General features: G+C 43.1%; 1 protein-coding gene across 3 annotated transcripts in view; it reads right to left on the reverse strand.

Moving 5' to 3' along the window:
• The window catches only part of STXBP1 (syntaxin binding protein 1), a 56427-nt gene extending 47645 nt beyond the window's left edge, over positions 1-8782 (reverse strand). For all 3 annotated transcript variants that reach the window (XM_060270146.1, XM_035112800.2, XM_035112798.2), the window contains exon 1: positions 8577-8782. Coding sequence is in view for 2 of the 3 variants with exons in the window: in XM_035112800.2 (XP_034968691.1) it covers positions 8577-8613 (37 nt within the window). In the remaining variant the exon portion in view is untranslated. The remainder of the gene's footprint in view (positions 1-8576) is intronic.
• Between the last annotated feature and the right edge of the window lie 7700 nt (positions 8783-16482).

Below are 16482 nucleotides of genomic sequence, written 5' to 3' on the forward strand. Positions count from 1 at the left end.
ATTAACCCAATTAATCAGGGTGAGTGCCTTTTTAAATTAGCCAAAACATTTTTAAACAATTCATCTCCATTCCTAAATCAACAAAGAGATGCAGCCCTAGGTTACAGCTGTCTGGCAAATATGAAAGCATATTTACTGTACAGATATTCTCCCAGGTAACAGTCAATGAACGTGCAATATATGTACACAACTGGTCCATTCGTATGCTACACTGACCACAGGTACAAGTACAAATGTAACAGCATCTGTGTGAAAGAGTGAACACTTGATGTGTGTACATTCAACTGTGGTATACTGGTATACACAGAACTGTATTCTCTTGAATGATACCAGTGAATGATTGTTCAAGTGTACAGCTGTATCGTTGCTGAATGTCATTCATTGTATCCTTGCTGGATGTGAACAGCCCTAACTGTTGGGCAGTACACCGGTAAAATTATTTACATCTCATTTTCAACAAGCTTACAGCCTGTGTTGAACAGCTGAGGGGTACAAATGTACACACTTTCACACAAACACTTGCACATGTGGAGAGACAGCATGTACCTGTGTTCAGTGCAACAGGTAAGCAAAACTTGTTTGTTTTTTAAATACTTTATCATTTTCAGTATTGTAAATCAACATACAGTACATCGAACAATCCATACATTAAAGCATTAAAGATTGACTTCCTTCCCCCGCCTCCCGCCCCATGGTTCATTACAGTTCTCCCTCATTGCTGCAAAACCCTATTTTAACTCATCCAATTTTTTCCTTTGTTTATATTTTCACTGCTAGATTTCTTCTATTCCGCTAATGTTTTTAGATGTTTACAATAATCTTCCAAATACTCAACAAACATTTTCCAATCATTCTTAAAAAATTATCCCTTCCTGTTTTCATAATTTGCCAGTTAAACTAGCCAATTCAGTCAGCATTGTACCTTCCTTAAATTTCTGAGCATATACTATTCGGGCTATCGTTGATGCATACATAAAGAGATTTTCCTGATCTTTAGGTATATTCAAACCTAATATTCCTAAGAGAAAGGCTTCTGGTTTTTTTTTAATAATAAAAGCCCTTTTCAACATAGTTTTCATTTCATTATAAATCATGTCCCAGTAGCCTTTCACAGCTTTACATGTCCACCACATGTGGAATAAGGTACTGTACCTTTTATCCCCTTACATTTCCAGCAGGTATATGATTCTGATTTATACATCTTTGCTAACTTACTTGGTAGCAGATACCACCTATATATTATTTTTCATATAATTCTCTTTTAACATATAACATGCTGTAAATGTCAGGTCAAGCAAAACTTTAATGTCCCCTTTTGCAAGGGAGGTGTCAGGAAATCTAAAAACTCTCAGTTCCCTGAACAAACGACAGTCTGCAGGATTTTGTGGAGGAAGACACAGCTGATTAAAGTTGTATGATACTGATTTAAATGTACAGTGTAGATGAGGCCCAGAATGCTAAGGGTCTGGAAACCATGTCCTTTCAGGAACAGAGCATAATATTGTTAGCCTGGTGAAGAGAAAATTATTTATTCATATTTATTCACTGCATTTATATCCCACCCTTCCCTCAAAAAGCTCAAGGTGCCCTACACAGTTATCTCCCTCCTCATTTCATATGCACAACCCTGGGAGGGAAGTTAGCCTGAGAGTGAGTAACTGGCCCAAGTTCACCCAGCGAGCTTCATGGATTAGTTGGAATTTGAACTCTGGTCTCCCAGGTCCTAGCAGGACACTTTAACTACTATACCATGCTGGGTCTCCAGATTCAGGGAAGGCATGGTATGATCAGAAGGGTTGTTGAAGAAAAGTTGGCGCAGGGTTGGTTACTGTTGCTTCAGGGGCCAGGGCTAGAACCAGTGGGTGAAAAGCAGAGGAAGGCAGGATTTCAGTTCAACATTACAACAGGGGTGGGGGAATTTGGTGTCCCTATCTGGCCCCTGGGGCTCTTCCCAGGCCACATTCTTCCCCCAATCTGTAGTTTCCTAGATTGGTAGTTGATGGGCAGCCATGAAAGCCAGTGTGGTGCAGATTGGGACCTGGGGGGCTAGGGTTCAAATCCCCACTCGGTCTTAAAGCTCAGTGGGTGACCTTGGGCCAGTTACTGCCACTCAGTCTAACCTACCTCACTGGGTTGTCGTGGAGGTTAACAACCATGGGTGCCACCTTAAACTCCTTGGAGTTTTTTCCAACAATAAATAAATAAATGTGCCTTAAATGTGCTTTTAATGCATTGTGTGGATGTGACTGCCTTTGGTGTAGCAGGTACCTTTTCAAAGAAGGTACACTGGGGCAAGGAACCTTTTTCAGTCTGAGGGCCGTATACACTTCAATACAACTTTCCAGGGGCCACATTCCTAGTGTTGGGTCAGAGCCAGAGGCAGAAGTGGGCAGAGCAGAAAATGCAAGCAACACCTTTGTACGGTGGGCAAGTTTCTACCAATAGTCACACATCATTCTCTATTCTCCATCCTGGCAAGAGAGAGGCATCACCACAAGGCACATCCCAGCCAGAAAAATAAAGAACTCAAGGATGTGCAGCAAGGACAGGACAGGGAGCCTCCTGAGGGTCAGAAAGTTGGCTGCATTCAGAGGTACCTACACCATCACAAGACAATTCAGATGGAAACAAGGAATGAGCACAGAGAGGAAACTGAAAGGCAGGAAATAACTTCATCCCCGAGGATGCAAAGCATCAGGAAGTCATGACTAAAGGGGCTGTGAAGGCATGTTGCACGATCTGGCCAATGTCTCGCTATGGAGGCCCCTCAGATAAACACAGGCAGAGGTCAAAGCATCCCTGCACAGCACTCATAAAGCCACAACAGTTCTGCCAACAATATTTTGCTTCGCAACAGGATGTACACAGGAGAGAACAGTGTCAGAAACTGAGATATGAAAGCCAGGAGCTACATAGCACCTTAAATCTAGGTTATGGGTGCAACAACGGAATGTCTAGGTGCACGTATTTATAACAAGAATACAAAGGTGAAAATGAATGAACTGCAGCCAAAATATTATGTTCATTTTTCACATGGTCTAGTCTTTCCCCTGCCCACTCCCCAAATATTCTCTTTCCCCCCCAACAAATTTTTATTGTTTTTATGATAACAAATATTTAACAACAAAAAGAGAAAAACATAAAATACAAAACATACCACTACAAACAAACAACATAGCAAAAAAAGAGAGAGAGGAAAAAAACAAAAAGAAAAAAATCTTTCAACATTTTTTCATCCTTTCTTATCATTTTGGGGTGACTTCCTCGTACCCCCCATGCCACATTTCACTGTATTTCCTCTTTAGCAATTTCTGTTTCTTTACTTTTTAAACATACTTTATATCCATCTATCTATACATATTTTAAATCTAACCATTATCTATCATTCTTTCATAATATCTTAATCCTAAAAATAATCTCTAAAAACTACAACATTATATATTTTTCCAAATCTATTTCAAACTGACTGATATTGCAATATTTCTTCAAATAATCTTTAAAATTCTTCCAATCTTCTTCCACCGACTTCTCTCCCTGGTCGCAGAGCCTCCTGGTCAGTTCAGCTAATTCCATATGGTCCATCATTTTCATCTGCCATTCTTCCACCGTAGGTATTTCTTGTGTCTTCCAATTCTTTGCTAACAACATTCTTGCTGCCGTTGTGGCATACAAAAAGAAAGTAACATCTTTCTTGGATATTTCCTTTCCGACTATTCCCAATAAAAAGGCCTCTGGTTTCTTAACACTCCCCAAATATTCTCAAGAGGGTCTCTTCTCCAGTCTTCAGAGAGCAGCTGGAAGTGGGGAAGCAGAAAAAAGGTCCTCTTTTCCTTCCACTCTGCAGTTGTAATCTGAAATCTTAGGCACAGTACTGTGCCCAGAGCTCAGAAACTGCTTGTCTTAATGAAATTCCCTGTCGCAAAATGTGCCTAGAACAATGGGAGTTTCGAACACTGGGAGAGTGTGTGTTCACTGTCATCAAACTCACACTGCTGAAAGAAACCACCCCTCAAGTAGCATGGGGTAAGGAGAGCTGTGGCCCTCCAGGCTTTGCTGGATGATAGCTTCAGCCACAGACAGCCTGACCAATGGTCAAGTGATGTTGGGAGTTGCTCACAGCTCCCCCACCCACCAAACCTTAAAAGTACTGAGAGTCATCTAGGGAACTTCGACCCAGAAGCTACATCAGTCTGACAGTCACTTTCTGGTTGTATTCAAAGGGCACACCTAGACACAAAACATGTTGTCATCTATTGAACTGTTGCCCCCCCCTCCTCCTCTTTTTAAACAGCAGCCACAAAGGGGTCCAATTCAGATTCAGTGCAGGGTATGGAGCAGAATCCATGAGAAATGTAGCCTGGGATTCCACACCCATGTGGTAAAGGAAGATGACCCTTTGTGAAATGAGCAAGGATTTATCCCACTCACTTGGGTGGGTTTGATCAGGTCTTATCAAATTGTATGAATTTCATGGGGTCATACCTAATGTTTATTTAACTAATAATATTTATATTTTAAATTATGGTGCTGGAGGAGACTCTTGAGAGTCCCATGGACTGCAAGAAGATCAAACCTATCCATTCTGAAGGAAATCAGCCCTGAGTGCTCACTGGAAGGACAGATTGTGAAGCTGAGGCTCCAATGCTTTGGCCACCTCATGAGAAGAGAAGACTCCCTGGAAAAGACCCTGATGTTGGGAAAGATGGAGGGCACTAGGAAAAGGGGACGGCAGAGGACAAGATGGTTGGACAGTGTTCTCGAAGCTACCAACATGAGTTTGACCAAACTGCGGGAGTCAGTGGAAGACAGGAGTACCTGGCGTGCTCTGGTCCATAGGGTCATGAAGAGTCGGACACGACTAAACGACTAAACAACAACAACAATTTATATACCACTTGATTGTAACAAAAACCTCAAATAAAAAAAAATTAAGTGATCTGCAAAAACAAGTACCCAAAACATTTTAAGAGGGGTTAAAAGTAATTAACATCTTATGTATCTGGAGAGACTTGCCTGAACAAAAGTGTTTTCAGCAGGAGCCAAAAGAGAGCTGTGAAGGTGGCTGCCTTTGCCTGGTGTCATCAGGCAAGGAGTTCCAAAGTGTAGGTGCTGCCATACCAGAATAAATTTTTATTACAAGTGAGGAATGAGTATTGTACAGCACCTGTAAAACCCATGGAAACTGATGGGCAGAACTAACTTAGGTTCATTGATTTCAATGGGTCCCACTCCAAGGAAAGTCTAATTAAGAACAAATCACAAGTTCTACTTTAAAAAGGAAAGAAAATCAAAATTAGAACTCTCACTGAAATCAGGATTTGCCAAGACAGAAATACAAATGCGGGAGGAGGAATTGAGAGAGCTAAGCTCTGTGAACCATGCAGGAATTTTTTTGAATGGGAATGGTGGAGATGGAAATGCAGTAAGGCAGCTTGCAGTGATGGACAATCATAATAATGTCTGTCATTGACATACACTAGACAAGGCACTGTAGCCAACCCTGGTATTGCAGATATATCAGAAAACAACAGCATTGGTTTGTATCCAATGCTAGCCCTACTCAGAGGAGACCCACTGAAAATAATGGAGCTGACTCCCATGAATCCATTAATTTACGGTATCTGGGTCTATTCTGAGTAGAACTTATTTGGATACAGCCCATGACATGTAAGGCAGGCCTATATCTCTGCCTTAAGAATCAGTGGTAGGGCACCTGTGCCCGCCCAATCCCCACCCAATGTCGTTGGGTCTCCAGTTCCTATTAGCCCTAGATAGTATGGTCAATGGTAATGGAAGCTATAGTCCAGAAACATCTGGAGCTCCATGGGTTCCTCACCCTTCCTTTAGATACAACAGAACCACCCAACAGCTTTTTAAGTATCTCTGCACCTCTGCTTCATTAAAACTCATGCAACTCACAGTCACAAGACATGGTCAATTGGGTTTATAGGGTATTCATTGACCTTGGCTTTATCAACAGGATAAAAACATGATAACTTTAAAATGATATTGATGTTCAGACACTGTAGGTATGCTACTGAATATGTGCTGGAGGGTAAACATTATGAGGACTGCTAGTGTGGCATATAGTGGTTAGAGTGCTGGCTATGAGCTGGGAGACAAGAGTTTTAATCCCTGCTCAGTGACACCCTTATAAAAGGCGAATGTTCTGAAGCAAGGCCTCTGGTGATCATCTCAATAGGCAGCCAGGTTCCTATCAATATAAATCAGATAGTCAGCTGTTAAGCATCTCCCGCACACACTTTTGAGAGACCTAAAGCATGGCTTGTAAGGGGAACGCCAGAACAGGGCCCTGAATTCTGTCCAATTTTCACAGCGTATCACCACCAACAAATTCACATTTGCATCTTCATTGGTTGACGATTGTAATGATTAATTGCTGCTGTAACAGAACTGTGTTACGGTATAATATACCTAAGGGGGGGGGATTCACAGTGCATGGGCTAGAGGTCACCAAAAGCAAACACTGAGATTGGTCAGCATTTCCCTCGTTGCTTCAATCATTACGCTTTGATTTTATTTTTGTGTAGTTCCTACCTAGGAATGTTTCCAGCAAGTGGGGACAGAACACAAACAAATCTCTTCTCATTTTTTTTCATGCTGCCCCCTCTGAAAAAAAATTAAATTTTGAAGCATAAGGGGGGGATCTGCCCTGCCTTGCAGAAAAGGGTGGCATTTGGGCTAAAGCAGCGGGGGGAAACATTCCCCCTAGGCTGCCCCTTTAGCAGTACCTGAGTCTCAATGCATTTTTTTAAGAATTGAGAACACGCAACAGTCAGGCAGAGATGCTGATCAGTGGTCTCTAGGCAGGTGATTTAGTGCAACATAAAGCAGGCCATAAATCTAAGAGGATTATTTCTTTCCCCCAGCCTCCACCTCGCCAAGTCATGCCACCACGCACCATCTCCAGCCTCATCTGACTGCAGTGCTGAACCAGTGTCATAACATGGAGGAAGATGCCTTCCTTCCTAAATACTAAAAAAAAAACCCGCTGCTGCCCCCCCCCAGCTGCCACCTTTTTGGGCTGTTTCCCAGCTATGATTCTGCTCCTTTCATTTTCTATGAGAAAGCAAAAATAATAATAATTTAGCATTACGTTGCTTTTCTTTTTTAAACGACTGATGTAATTTGGACAACACTGCCTTTGAAAACATGGCTTAACCTTAATTGCTTAAGACAGACGGAGGATTTAAAGGAGCCATAGCAACATACCCCCATTAAAAGTAACCACCACCTTATCGTCTTCACTATTTATCTGCGTACCTACAAAGGGCTGAAATCATTTACTTGCATTGTACAAATGGAAGAGGACTTTGGCAATATGTCACTTGACCTATATAATCGAGACATTTTAGTATGTGGCAGGCACATTAAGAAAAAAAAAACCCACAATGCAAAATTTTGCAGCATGAGCAATAAAGCAAATCCCCCTTCCACACCATTCCCTGGATATACTTTAGAATGCACAACTCCTAAAGTCAAAAGGACCAAAAATAGCATTTCAGTTCCGTGCGCAAAGGCCCCCCTCCCTTGAATCAGTGCGAGCACATATAAACCAAATTCTCATTTTCAGGAAAAAGCCTCCCATGCAGGGAAAAGCTTTCATTATATGCTGTCATTCTAAGGACTTCTCAGTTTCGTTGGATTCTTCGCCGAGTATCCCCCCCCCACACACACAATAATTATGGTGCACTTGCTTTATTGAAGGGGGGATGGCAGAGAGGAAAATACATGAGATATGGGGGGGGGGAGATAACAACCAGGCTGTTTTGCACTGACACTGCAGGATATGCGCTAGATCTTCCACTGTGCATGGGGGAGGGGGGTTGGATAGAGAGAATAAAGGACTGGATTTGGGGGAGGGGGGGGAATCCACCCCAAATGAACCTGCAAGTACAAGAGGATTTCTCAGTTGACAGTTACACACACACACACACACACACACACACACACACACACACACACATTCTCCATGTTGTGTATTGCAGGCAATAAAACTGATATAATTTCCAGTAAAAGATAAATCCGTTAAGGACACAGGAGACACCAGTCTTACACCGATCTGTTAAGGATACATCTACTGGTAAAAAGCCCCCCCCCTTTTACAACGGGGCAAGGATGAGGCGGATAGTCAAACCGGTGCTGTCCCCCCCCCCCATCTTCCACTGTACATACTGCAGAATAACAGCGTCCCCCTCTGCCTTTTCCATTCCAGTTATGAACGCTTCTCTTTTTTTGGCCAAGACTAGCAATAATATGAATAGATACTAATTGTATAAAAAGGGTGGTGGTAGAAGGGATCTCTTTACCCGTAGTGTCCTCGACCATCGAGGGCACCCCCACCCAACAAAAAAAAACATAAGGTCTGCAGTGGCACTCCAAATATCCCCCTTCCATCCCTCTTAATACTCTATTTCCTTCACTACTACCACCAACTCTCCAGATTTCAGCAGCTACCTCCCTTATTTATTTTTACAATCGGGACTACGGAGCGCGGGGGGGGGAATAGAAAGCCCCCCTCTCAATGCCCATTAAATGAAAGAGTTTAATCTTACTTTCTCCCACCACAGCCTTAAGCCCAGCGGGTGCCATGGTGCCCCTCTCTGGCGCTGCTTCTTCTTCTTCTTGAGGTGTTTGTGTGGGGAGGAATCCCCGCGTCTGGTTTCCCCTTTTCTCCTTTTCCTGCTGCTGCTCGGCTCAAAACCCCGCACAAAACTGCACTCCGGTTTGGCTTCTCAGCTGACTGCAAAAGGAAGGAGGGAGGGCAGTCTGGGCAAGGATGCGGAGGGAGGCGGCGGCGGAGGAGGAGGCAGGTCCAGGCAGGGCGTGGTCGGATTGTGATGCGGGCTGCTGATGCTGATGCAGAGAGAGGCTGGTGGTGCCGTGGATGGCGTCATGCCCCCGCCGGCCAATCAGCGCGCCGCCTGCTCAGCATCTCTCTCTCTCCCCCCCCCTTACACACACACACATACGCACACGAACCGCCTGCGGCTCTGCTCATCGGCCAACTCTGGTGAGGGGCGGAGCCAACATCTGCAAATAAAGGGATGGGGGTGGCTAAAAGAAAGAATTACAGCCTCTCCTGCTGTATGAATGAACTTCCCTTACATGCGTTTACACATGTAGCCTACTTGTTTGCAGAATGCAAATATTCGGTGGCATCCCCCCTAAACCACTGCCACAGAGTCCTTGTTATAAATTTGCTTTCGTGTAGCTGGATTTGCAGGTTTTATGCTGCTTTAAAAACAGCAACACTTTTTTTTCTTACTGATATTGCACTGCTGCTTAGAGATTTTATTTTTTTCAAATACACTAAGCAGGTTATAAATAAATAATTAAAAATATAGGAAGCTTCCGCTACCACCACCACCCCCAGTCCCAATGAAACAGATACCGGTAGCTATTCACCAGACCCACATGTCAAGAGACACAGGGATATAGACACTAAGATGAGACCCTGCTTCAGACCCAGATGCCAACTTCCATGCCAACTCTTCAAGAACTGGTGCCTGTCCCCACCCCCACCCCCACCCCTTCTGTCCTTTTCTCTTTCCCCTTATGTGTCATGTATTTTCATTTTGTTTAGATGGTAAGCCTGCAGGCAAGGACAGTCTTGTTTAATTGATTGTATGTAAACCACTCTGGAAGCCTTTTTAGGCTGAAGAGCAGATTACAGACAATCTCAATATTGATGATGATTATAATGTCTACTTTGGCAACACTGTTACAGGCAATGTGTTAGCTGTGCCTGTGAATACTTTCTTATTTTGTGTAAACTGTTTTGTCTGACTGGCCTTTTGAACTGATGAACTTTGTGGCAAAACCTGTTGCATATCCGGACGACAGGTCTTCCTTCATTTTGCCCACCTGCGTTTATTTCATCATGGTGGTGGTTATTTAGACCTACTGAAGAACATTCCATCCAGCTCTTCCTTTCATCCACCTGTGTTAACTTCACCAGGGTGGTGGCAACCTAAGACCAACTGAAGAATTTTCTATTCAGTTCAGTTTTTACAAACTATCGTGAACATTCTTTATTTTTCTATTGCCAGCAGGTTGCTGTTCAGTGCTTGGACATTACCCACTTGTTGAATGGTTCATTTATGCAGACTTTAAAACGTTCACTGTGCATATAATTCATTCCATGTCTTTGGCAGAACTAGTATTGATCTGCACATGGCATTGTAACATGTTTTTGTTTGTTTGAATGGTCTTTAGTCTATCTTTAGTCCAGTTATTATTGGAGCTTTGGCCACCTCATGAGAAGAGAAGAATCCTTGGGGAAGACCCTGATGTTGGGAAAGATTGAGGGCACAAGGAGAAGGGGACGACAGAGGACGAGATGGTTGGACAGTGTCCTTGAAGCTACGAACATGAGTTTGACCAAACTGCGGGAGGCAGTGCAAGACAGGAGTGCCTGGCGTGCTATGGTCCATGGGGTCACGAAGAGTCGGACACAACTAAACAACTAAACAACAACAAAATTCCCTTTTATATTTATTAGCCAGTTTGTGGTGGTTTGTTTTGGTTTATTAGCACTGTTACAGGACCTAAAATGGCAGGTTTGGCTAACCTATTTAGGATGGAAAGGAACCTGTTGGTTCTGCTGGACCTCTTGGCAGCTTTTGATGCCACTTGATTTAGGGGGGCAGCTGCCCACCGCACCTCCCTGGCTATGCCCCTGGGCTCCCTTCTTGTTGTCCTTCCATTGGCAGATGAAGACTTTTCTACCCCAGCAATGGAATTTACAATCTTTAGCATGTACAAATCTACTATTGTTTCCTCTACCCAATTTTCTTGGTTACAGCAACTCCAGGGGAGACCCTCTATATTGCTGCCGTAAGGAATAAGAAATCTTTGTAAATGTACTAAAAATCACCCAGAAATCTAGTGGTAGATCCCAATATATCTCCTACCCACCACTGCTCTAAACCAGGCATAGGCAAACTCGGCCCTGCAGATGTTTTGGGACTACAACTCCCACCATCCCTAGCTAACAGGACCAGTAGTCAGGAATGATGGGAGTTGCAGTCCCAAAACATCTGGAGGGCCGAGTTTGCCCGTGCCTGCTCTAAACTGAATGGGAGCAGCTCACAAAGGTTTTAGATGCCAGGCAACTTTCCTCGCTCTGCATGGAGTTGTCAGGCATTGAACCTGGGACCTTTTTTTGCATAAAAACTTCACACTACCACAGAATTGTTCTTCACTTAAAAGATTCAACTCTTTGTGACTCTGAAAACAGGATTGAATTAATTGGCAACACAGGAAGCTTCCCGTCTGCAGACATTGCTGCTGTTAAGGCTTCCTGCTTAAAGGAAGAAGAAGAAAATTAATTTCAATTTCAGAATGTGGGACTGCACAGAGTTTTGAACTCATACACTTCAAATATATTTGTTATAGTATTGAGTCTCCCTCCCCCAAATTGTGTGTGACTATTTGTTAGCCAGTTCAGGTTTGTTGTTGTTGTTGTTTACAACTTCACAACTTCTGCATCAGACACACCCCACTAAAAAAAGAAAGAAAAGCCAAATGATAAAAAGTGTGCTTTGCTCGCTCCTTCCTCACACCCTGTATCTTTGGTGGTTTCTCCACAAGAGCCTGTATTTGTTATGGAGCAATGGTTCGTTATCAGTCTGCCTTAGTTCAGTAACAGGTGCAAAACCAGGAGTACTTTAAATGTATTTATGAGGATGTGTTGTGAAGCATGACCTGCCCAAAGATGAAGGGGAAGAAGAGAAGTTTCCAGCCCAAAAGAATACAGTGTTTTAATTTGGTTTGGGCAATATCTTTTATGTATGAAAACCAAGCACATTCTACCCTTCTATAATTTGTGTGCATGCTGTCCCTGACATTGGCTCTCAGTTAAGTGCTTAATAAACAGCTACACCTAACTTGCCCAATTCCACCCCCACCCATTTTTTCAAATTGCACATTGTCAAACTTTCCAACAGCACAATTTCCCTCCAACCGCACACACACACACACAAGAAACCTTGGATGTGTTCCTAAGTTGTACTTGTTGGAATCATCCGAAGGTTGCCGCATGTTGGCAATGCGTGCGTGGGGCGACTGGAAACAGCCCCAGCCATCCGGACACTTCCAAATGGCCTTCCCTGGCTGTTGATGCCTGGACAGACCAGAGGCCAATGATATGTGACCCCCCCCCCCCTCTGTAGAAGACAGCACGCACATCTTGCCTCCTTCTCCACTGAGAACCAGAAGCGAAAGTGTACAGAATAACATCACATGATCAGGAAGAGACATAATATAAACTTCCTCTCTCATGAAGTATCTCAGACTCAGTGTGTGAAAAACAACAGTCACACATGTGCTCCTTGCTTGTGCAGCAGAGGATATATAAAAATCCTAACAGTATCTAATATTAGAAATTATCTGATAGCTGCCCCCTTTTAAAAATATACCTCTGCGTGACCAGAGGTGGTTTTAGAGCTTCAGGTGGCACCAAAACAATGCTGTAGAATGGAGCATGAGAGGTGGGGGAGTGGGGTATCATTGAATTTTAGCATCGTACAGGGCACTGCTGAAAGAGAGCCCAAAGTCTGCCACTGCCATGACATCATAGCATCATACTATACAGTACATAACTTTGCAAAGGAATCTTAATATAAACATAAAAAATGCAGTGCACAGCAGCAGTTTACTACATGTTGAAAAGGGAAATCCACAAGCACACGAAATAAACCACTTAGTAATATCCACCAGGAGCTGCTTGTTCAGGGAGGTATCTTGGTTGTAAATCCAACAAAATTCTGCAGAAGTGGCAGTTGTATTATTACACCTCTCTGACTAGCGACATAATGCAGAAAGGGGTTTTGTGTACCTGCCTAGCAGTCCCTCCTGCCTCTGCTCCTCAATACTATTTGTATTTGCATAAGCCATTACGGCAAGAGACCAGAATTTGGACCACCATCCCAATGAGAACTATATGGAGTACTTCCAGTGCTTGGCTATCTCTAGTTGGGCAGCGGCTTCAAGATTGGGTCTTAACTGCCCAGCATCAATTCCCAACATCAGGACAAAAAAGCCAAGGAGCTTACACCTGCCCTGCCCACCTTATTTTACACTGCTGTTGGCAAGCTTACCCCCTACCACCTAGCAACCCCATCACCTACTTATGTCAGAGGCACAGTTTTCCATGCATGCACACTTCTTCAGATACACTGAAACAGAAGTCACCAGACCCTTATGTATAGTCAGAGGGTGTGGGGGGGGGGTGATGGGAATGGGTGATGGGCTGATAGGAGTGGTAAACCTGTTGATGACTGTTAACGACTGTTAATGACTGCAATTGGTCTTGCAGGAAAAAGCAAGGGCTGAGGTGCTAAAGAAAGCTTGATCATGTATAATGAGATAAGAATCCTATGTCTCTGTTCATACCAGGTCTCTCCATTGTTTTAAGCTTGCTAATGAGTTGCAATTCAGCAACTTCTCTTTCCAGTCTGTTTCTGAAATTTTTTCTTAATAAAACAGCTACAGTACTTTGAGATCTTGGGAGATTGAAGTGTTCTCCTACTGGTTTCTCTATCTTGTGATTCCTGATGTCAAATTTATGTCCATTTATCCTTTGGCGTAGGGACCCAGGTGGCGCTGTGGGTTAAATCACTGAGCCTAGGGCTTGCTGATCAGAAGGTCAGCGGTTCGAATCCCTGTGACGGGGTGAGCTCCTGTTGCTTGGTCCCAGCTCCTGCCAACCTAGCAGTTCGAAAGCACATCATAATGCAAGTAGATAAATAGGAACCGCTACAGCGGGAAGGTAAACGACGTTTCCATGTGCTGCTCTGGTTTGCCAGAAGCGGCTTTGTCATGCTGGCCACATGACCTGGAAGCTATATGCCGGCTCCCTCGGCCAATAATGCGAGATGAGCGCGCAACCCCAGAGTCGGTCACGACTGGACCTAATGGTCAGGGGTCCCTTTACCTTTACTATCCTTTGGCGTAGGGTTTGGCCTGTTTGTCCAATATAGAGAGCTGAAGGGCACTCTTGGCATTTGATGGCATACACAATGTTAGAAGATGGTTCCCACACAACGATGGTTTACAAGCCATAAGGAACACCATTTCAGATAAAATCACAGCGGACTTTGCTACCAAACTCTGCCATTTTGTCCTTACCCACAACCACTTCAAATTTGGTGATGACCTGTTCCTCTAGATCAGCGGCACAGCAATGGGCACCCGCATGGCCCCACAGTATGCCAACATCATCTTCTAACATTGTGTATGCCATCAAATGCCAACAGTGCCCTTCAGCTCTCTATATTGGACAAACAGTCCAAACCCTACACCAAAGGATAAATGGACATAAATCTGACATCAGGAACCATAAGACAGAGAAACCAGTAGGAGAACACTTCAATCACCCAGGACATTCTATACAAGATCTCAAAGCAGCTGTTTTATTGCAGAAAATTTTCAGAAACAGACTGGAAAGAGAAGGTGCTGAATTGCAACTCATTACCAAGCTTAAAACCATGGAGAGACCTGGTATGAACAGAGACATAGGATTCTTATCTCATTATACATGATCAAGCTTTCTTTAGCACCTCAGCCCTTGCTTTTTCCTGCAAGACCAATTGCAGTCATTAACAGTCATTAACAGGTTCACCATTCCTATCAGCCCATCACCCATTCCCATCACACACACACCGACTATACATAAGGGTATGGTGATTTCTGTTTCAGTGCATCTAAAGAAGTGTGCATGCACACTAAAGCTCATACCTACGACAAACTTTGTTGGTCTCTAAGGTGCTACTGGAAGGATTTTTTATTTTTATTTTGACTGCGACAGACCAACACGGCTACCTACCTGTAACTAGTTTTCCATGGTGTCCCTTAAACCTAGAGCTGGCCCTGTTTTTTTTGTACTTACAGTACTGGTGTTTCTTAAGTTTGCTCATAAATAGAGGGATCTTTGTTCTCCATTAAAACAAACACCACCTGATGATTGGAAAAACCAATAAAAAACCCACCATTAATTTCTCAAAATCCCATTTGGAAGCCATCTAGTGGTCATTCCCAGATTCTGCAGCAGTTAATTTGATAAACAAATGATAGCAGGGTACAGTACTTTGTTTTGTTTCACTTTGTCTGATAAATAATTTCTGTCCCTTGTCTGTCTTGAATTGCCTGCCAATCTCTTTCATTTGGGTGGCCATGGTTTCCAGTTATTGTGAGTAGAGGGAGAAGTCTTATAAACTAACTCCCATCTTCCTTTTTTCTCAATCTAAACCAGGCATAGGCAAACTCCGGCCCTCCAGATGTTTGGGACTACAATTCCCATCACCCCTAGCTAACAGGACCAGTGGTCAGGGATAGTGGGAATTGTAGTCCCAAACATCTGGAGGGCCGGAGTTTGCCTATGCCTGATCTAAACAGTCTTTCTTCATAGAGAAAGTGCTTCCAATATATGATTTTCAAGCTTTTATTTACCTAAGAGAAAGGAGCATGTGGGAAGGAAGTCCAATGGCTATCCCATAACTATTGCCTGGAAGTAATTAGCTATTAATGTACACTACATAAATCTGTTGTTGTTGTTGTTGTTGTTGTTGTTGTTGTTGTTGTTGTTTTATATTTATATTTATATCCCACCCATCTGGCTGGGTTCCCCCAAACACACTGGCCGGCTTACAGCATATATAAAAACATAATAAAACATCAAATATTAAAATACAGAATATCTTCTATATACTATTAATAAACCAATAAATCAACAGAAACAAATAATAATAGGATTGGGGAGTTGGTTTGGATTATATTTGGGTACCACCAATCCTGTGACTTGATGTATGTAAGATGGAAGTCTATAGGAAGTGGTCAAACTAGTCTCTTTGTTAACAGTTTTAGCCTAGCCTGTTAAGCCCCCTTTTACATGTCTTTGGGGCTTTTCTGGAAACGATGACAAACCTAGACAGCATCTTAAAAAGCAGAGACATCACCTTGCTGACAAAGGTCTGTATAGTTAAAGCTATCGTTTTCCCAGTAGTGATGTTTGGAAGTGAGAGCTGGACCATAAAGAAGGTTGATCGCCGAAGAATTGATGCTTTTGAATTATAGTGCTGGAGGAGACTCTTGACAGTCCGATGGACTGCAAGACCAATGGACTCCCCTATACAAGATTGCCTTCAGATGGCTTGGGGGTCGGATAACTCCATGCCATCCAAAATTTCTCCAATGAAAATAGGGACATCCTAAGGAAAAGTGAAACATTCTGGGGTCAAATCAGAAACCAGGACTGCTTCTCTAAATCAGGGACGCCCCTGGAAAATAGGGACACTTTGGAGGGTCTGGGTTCAGGTTTTATATACTGTATGTATAAAAAACCCATATACTGTATCCTAAAGACACCACAGTCTCTGTTGACCGTTGACCTTCATTCTAAGGAGTTTCCCAGAGTCTCTCACCATTCAGGTAACAATATATATTCAATATTTAAAGCTG

The sequence above is a fragment of the Zootoca vivipara genome, chromosome Z (assembly GCF_963506605.1).
Source record: "Zootoca vivipara chromosome Z, rZooViv1.1, whole genome shotgun sequence".
Lineage (NCBI taxonomy): Eukaryota > Metazoa > Chordata > Lepidosauria > Squamata > Lacertidae > Zootoca > Zootoca vivipara.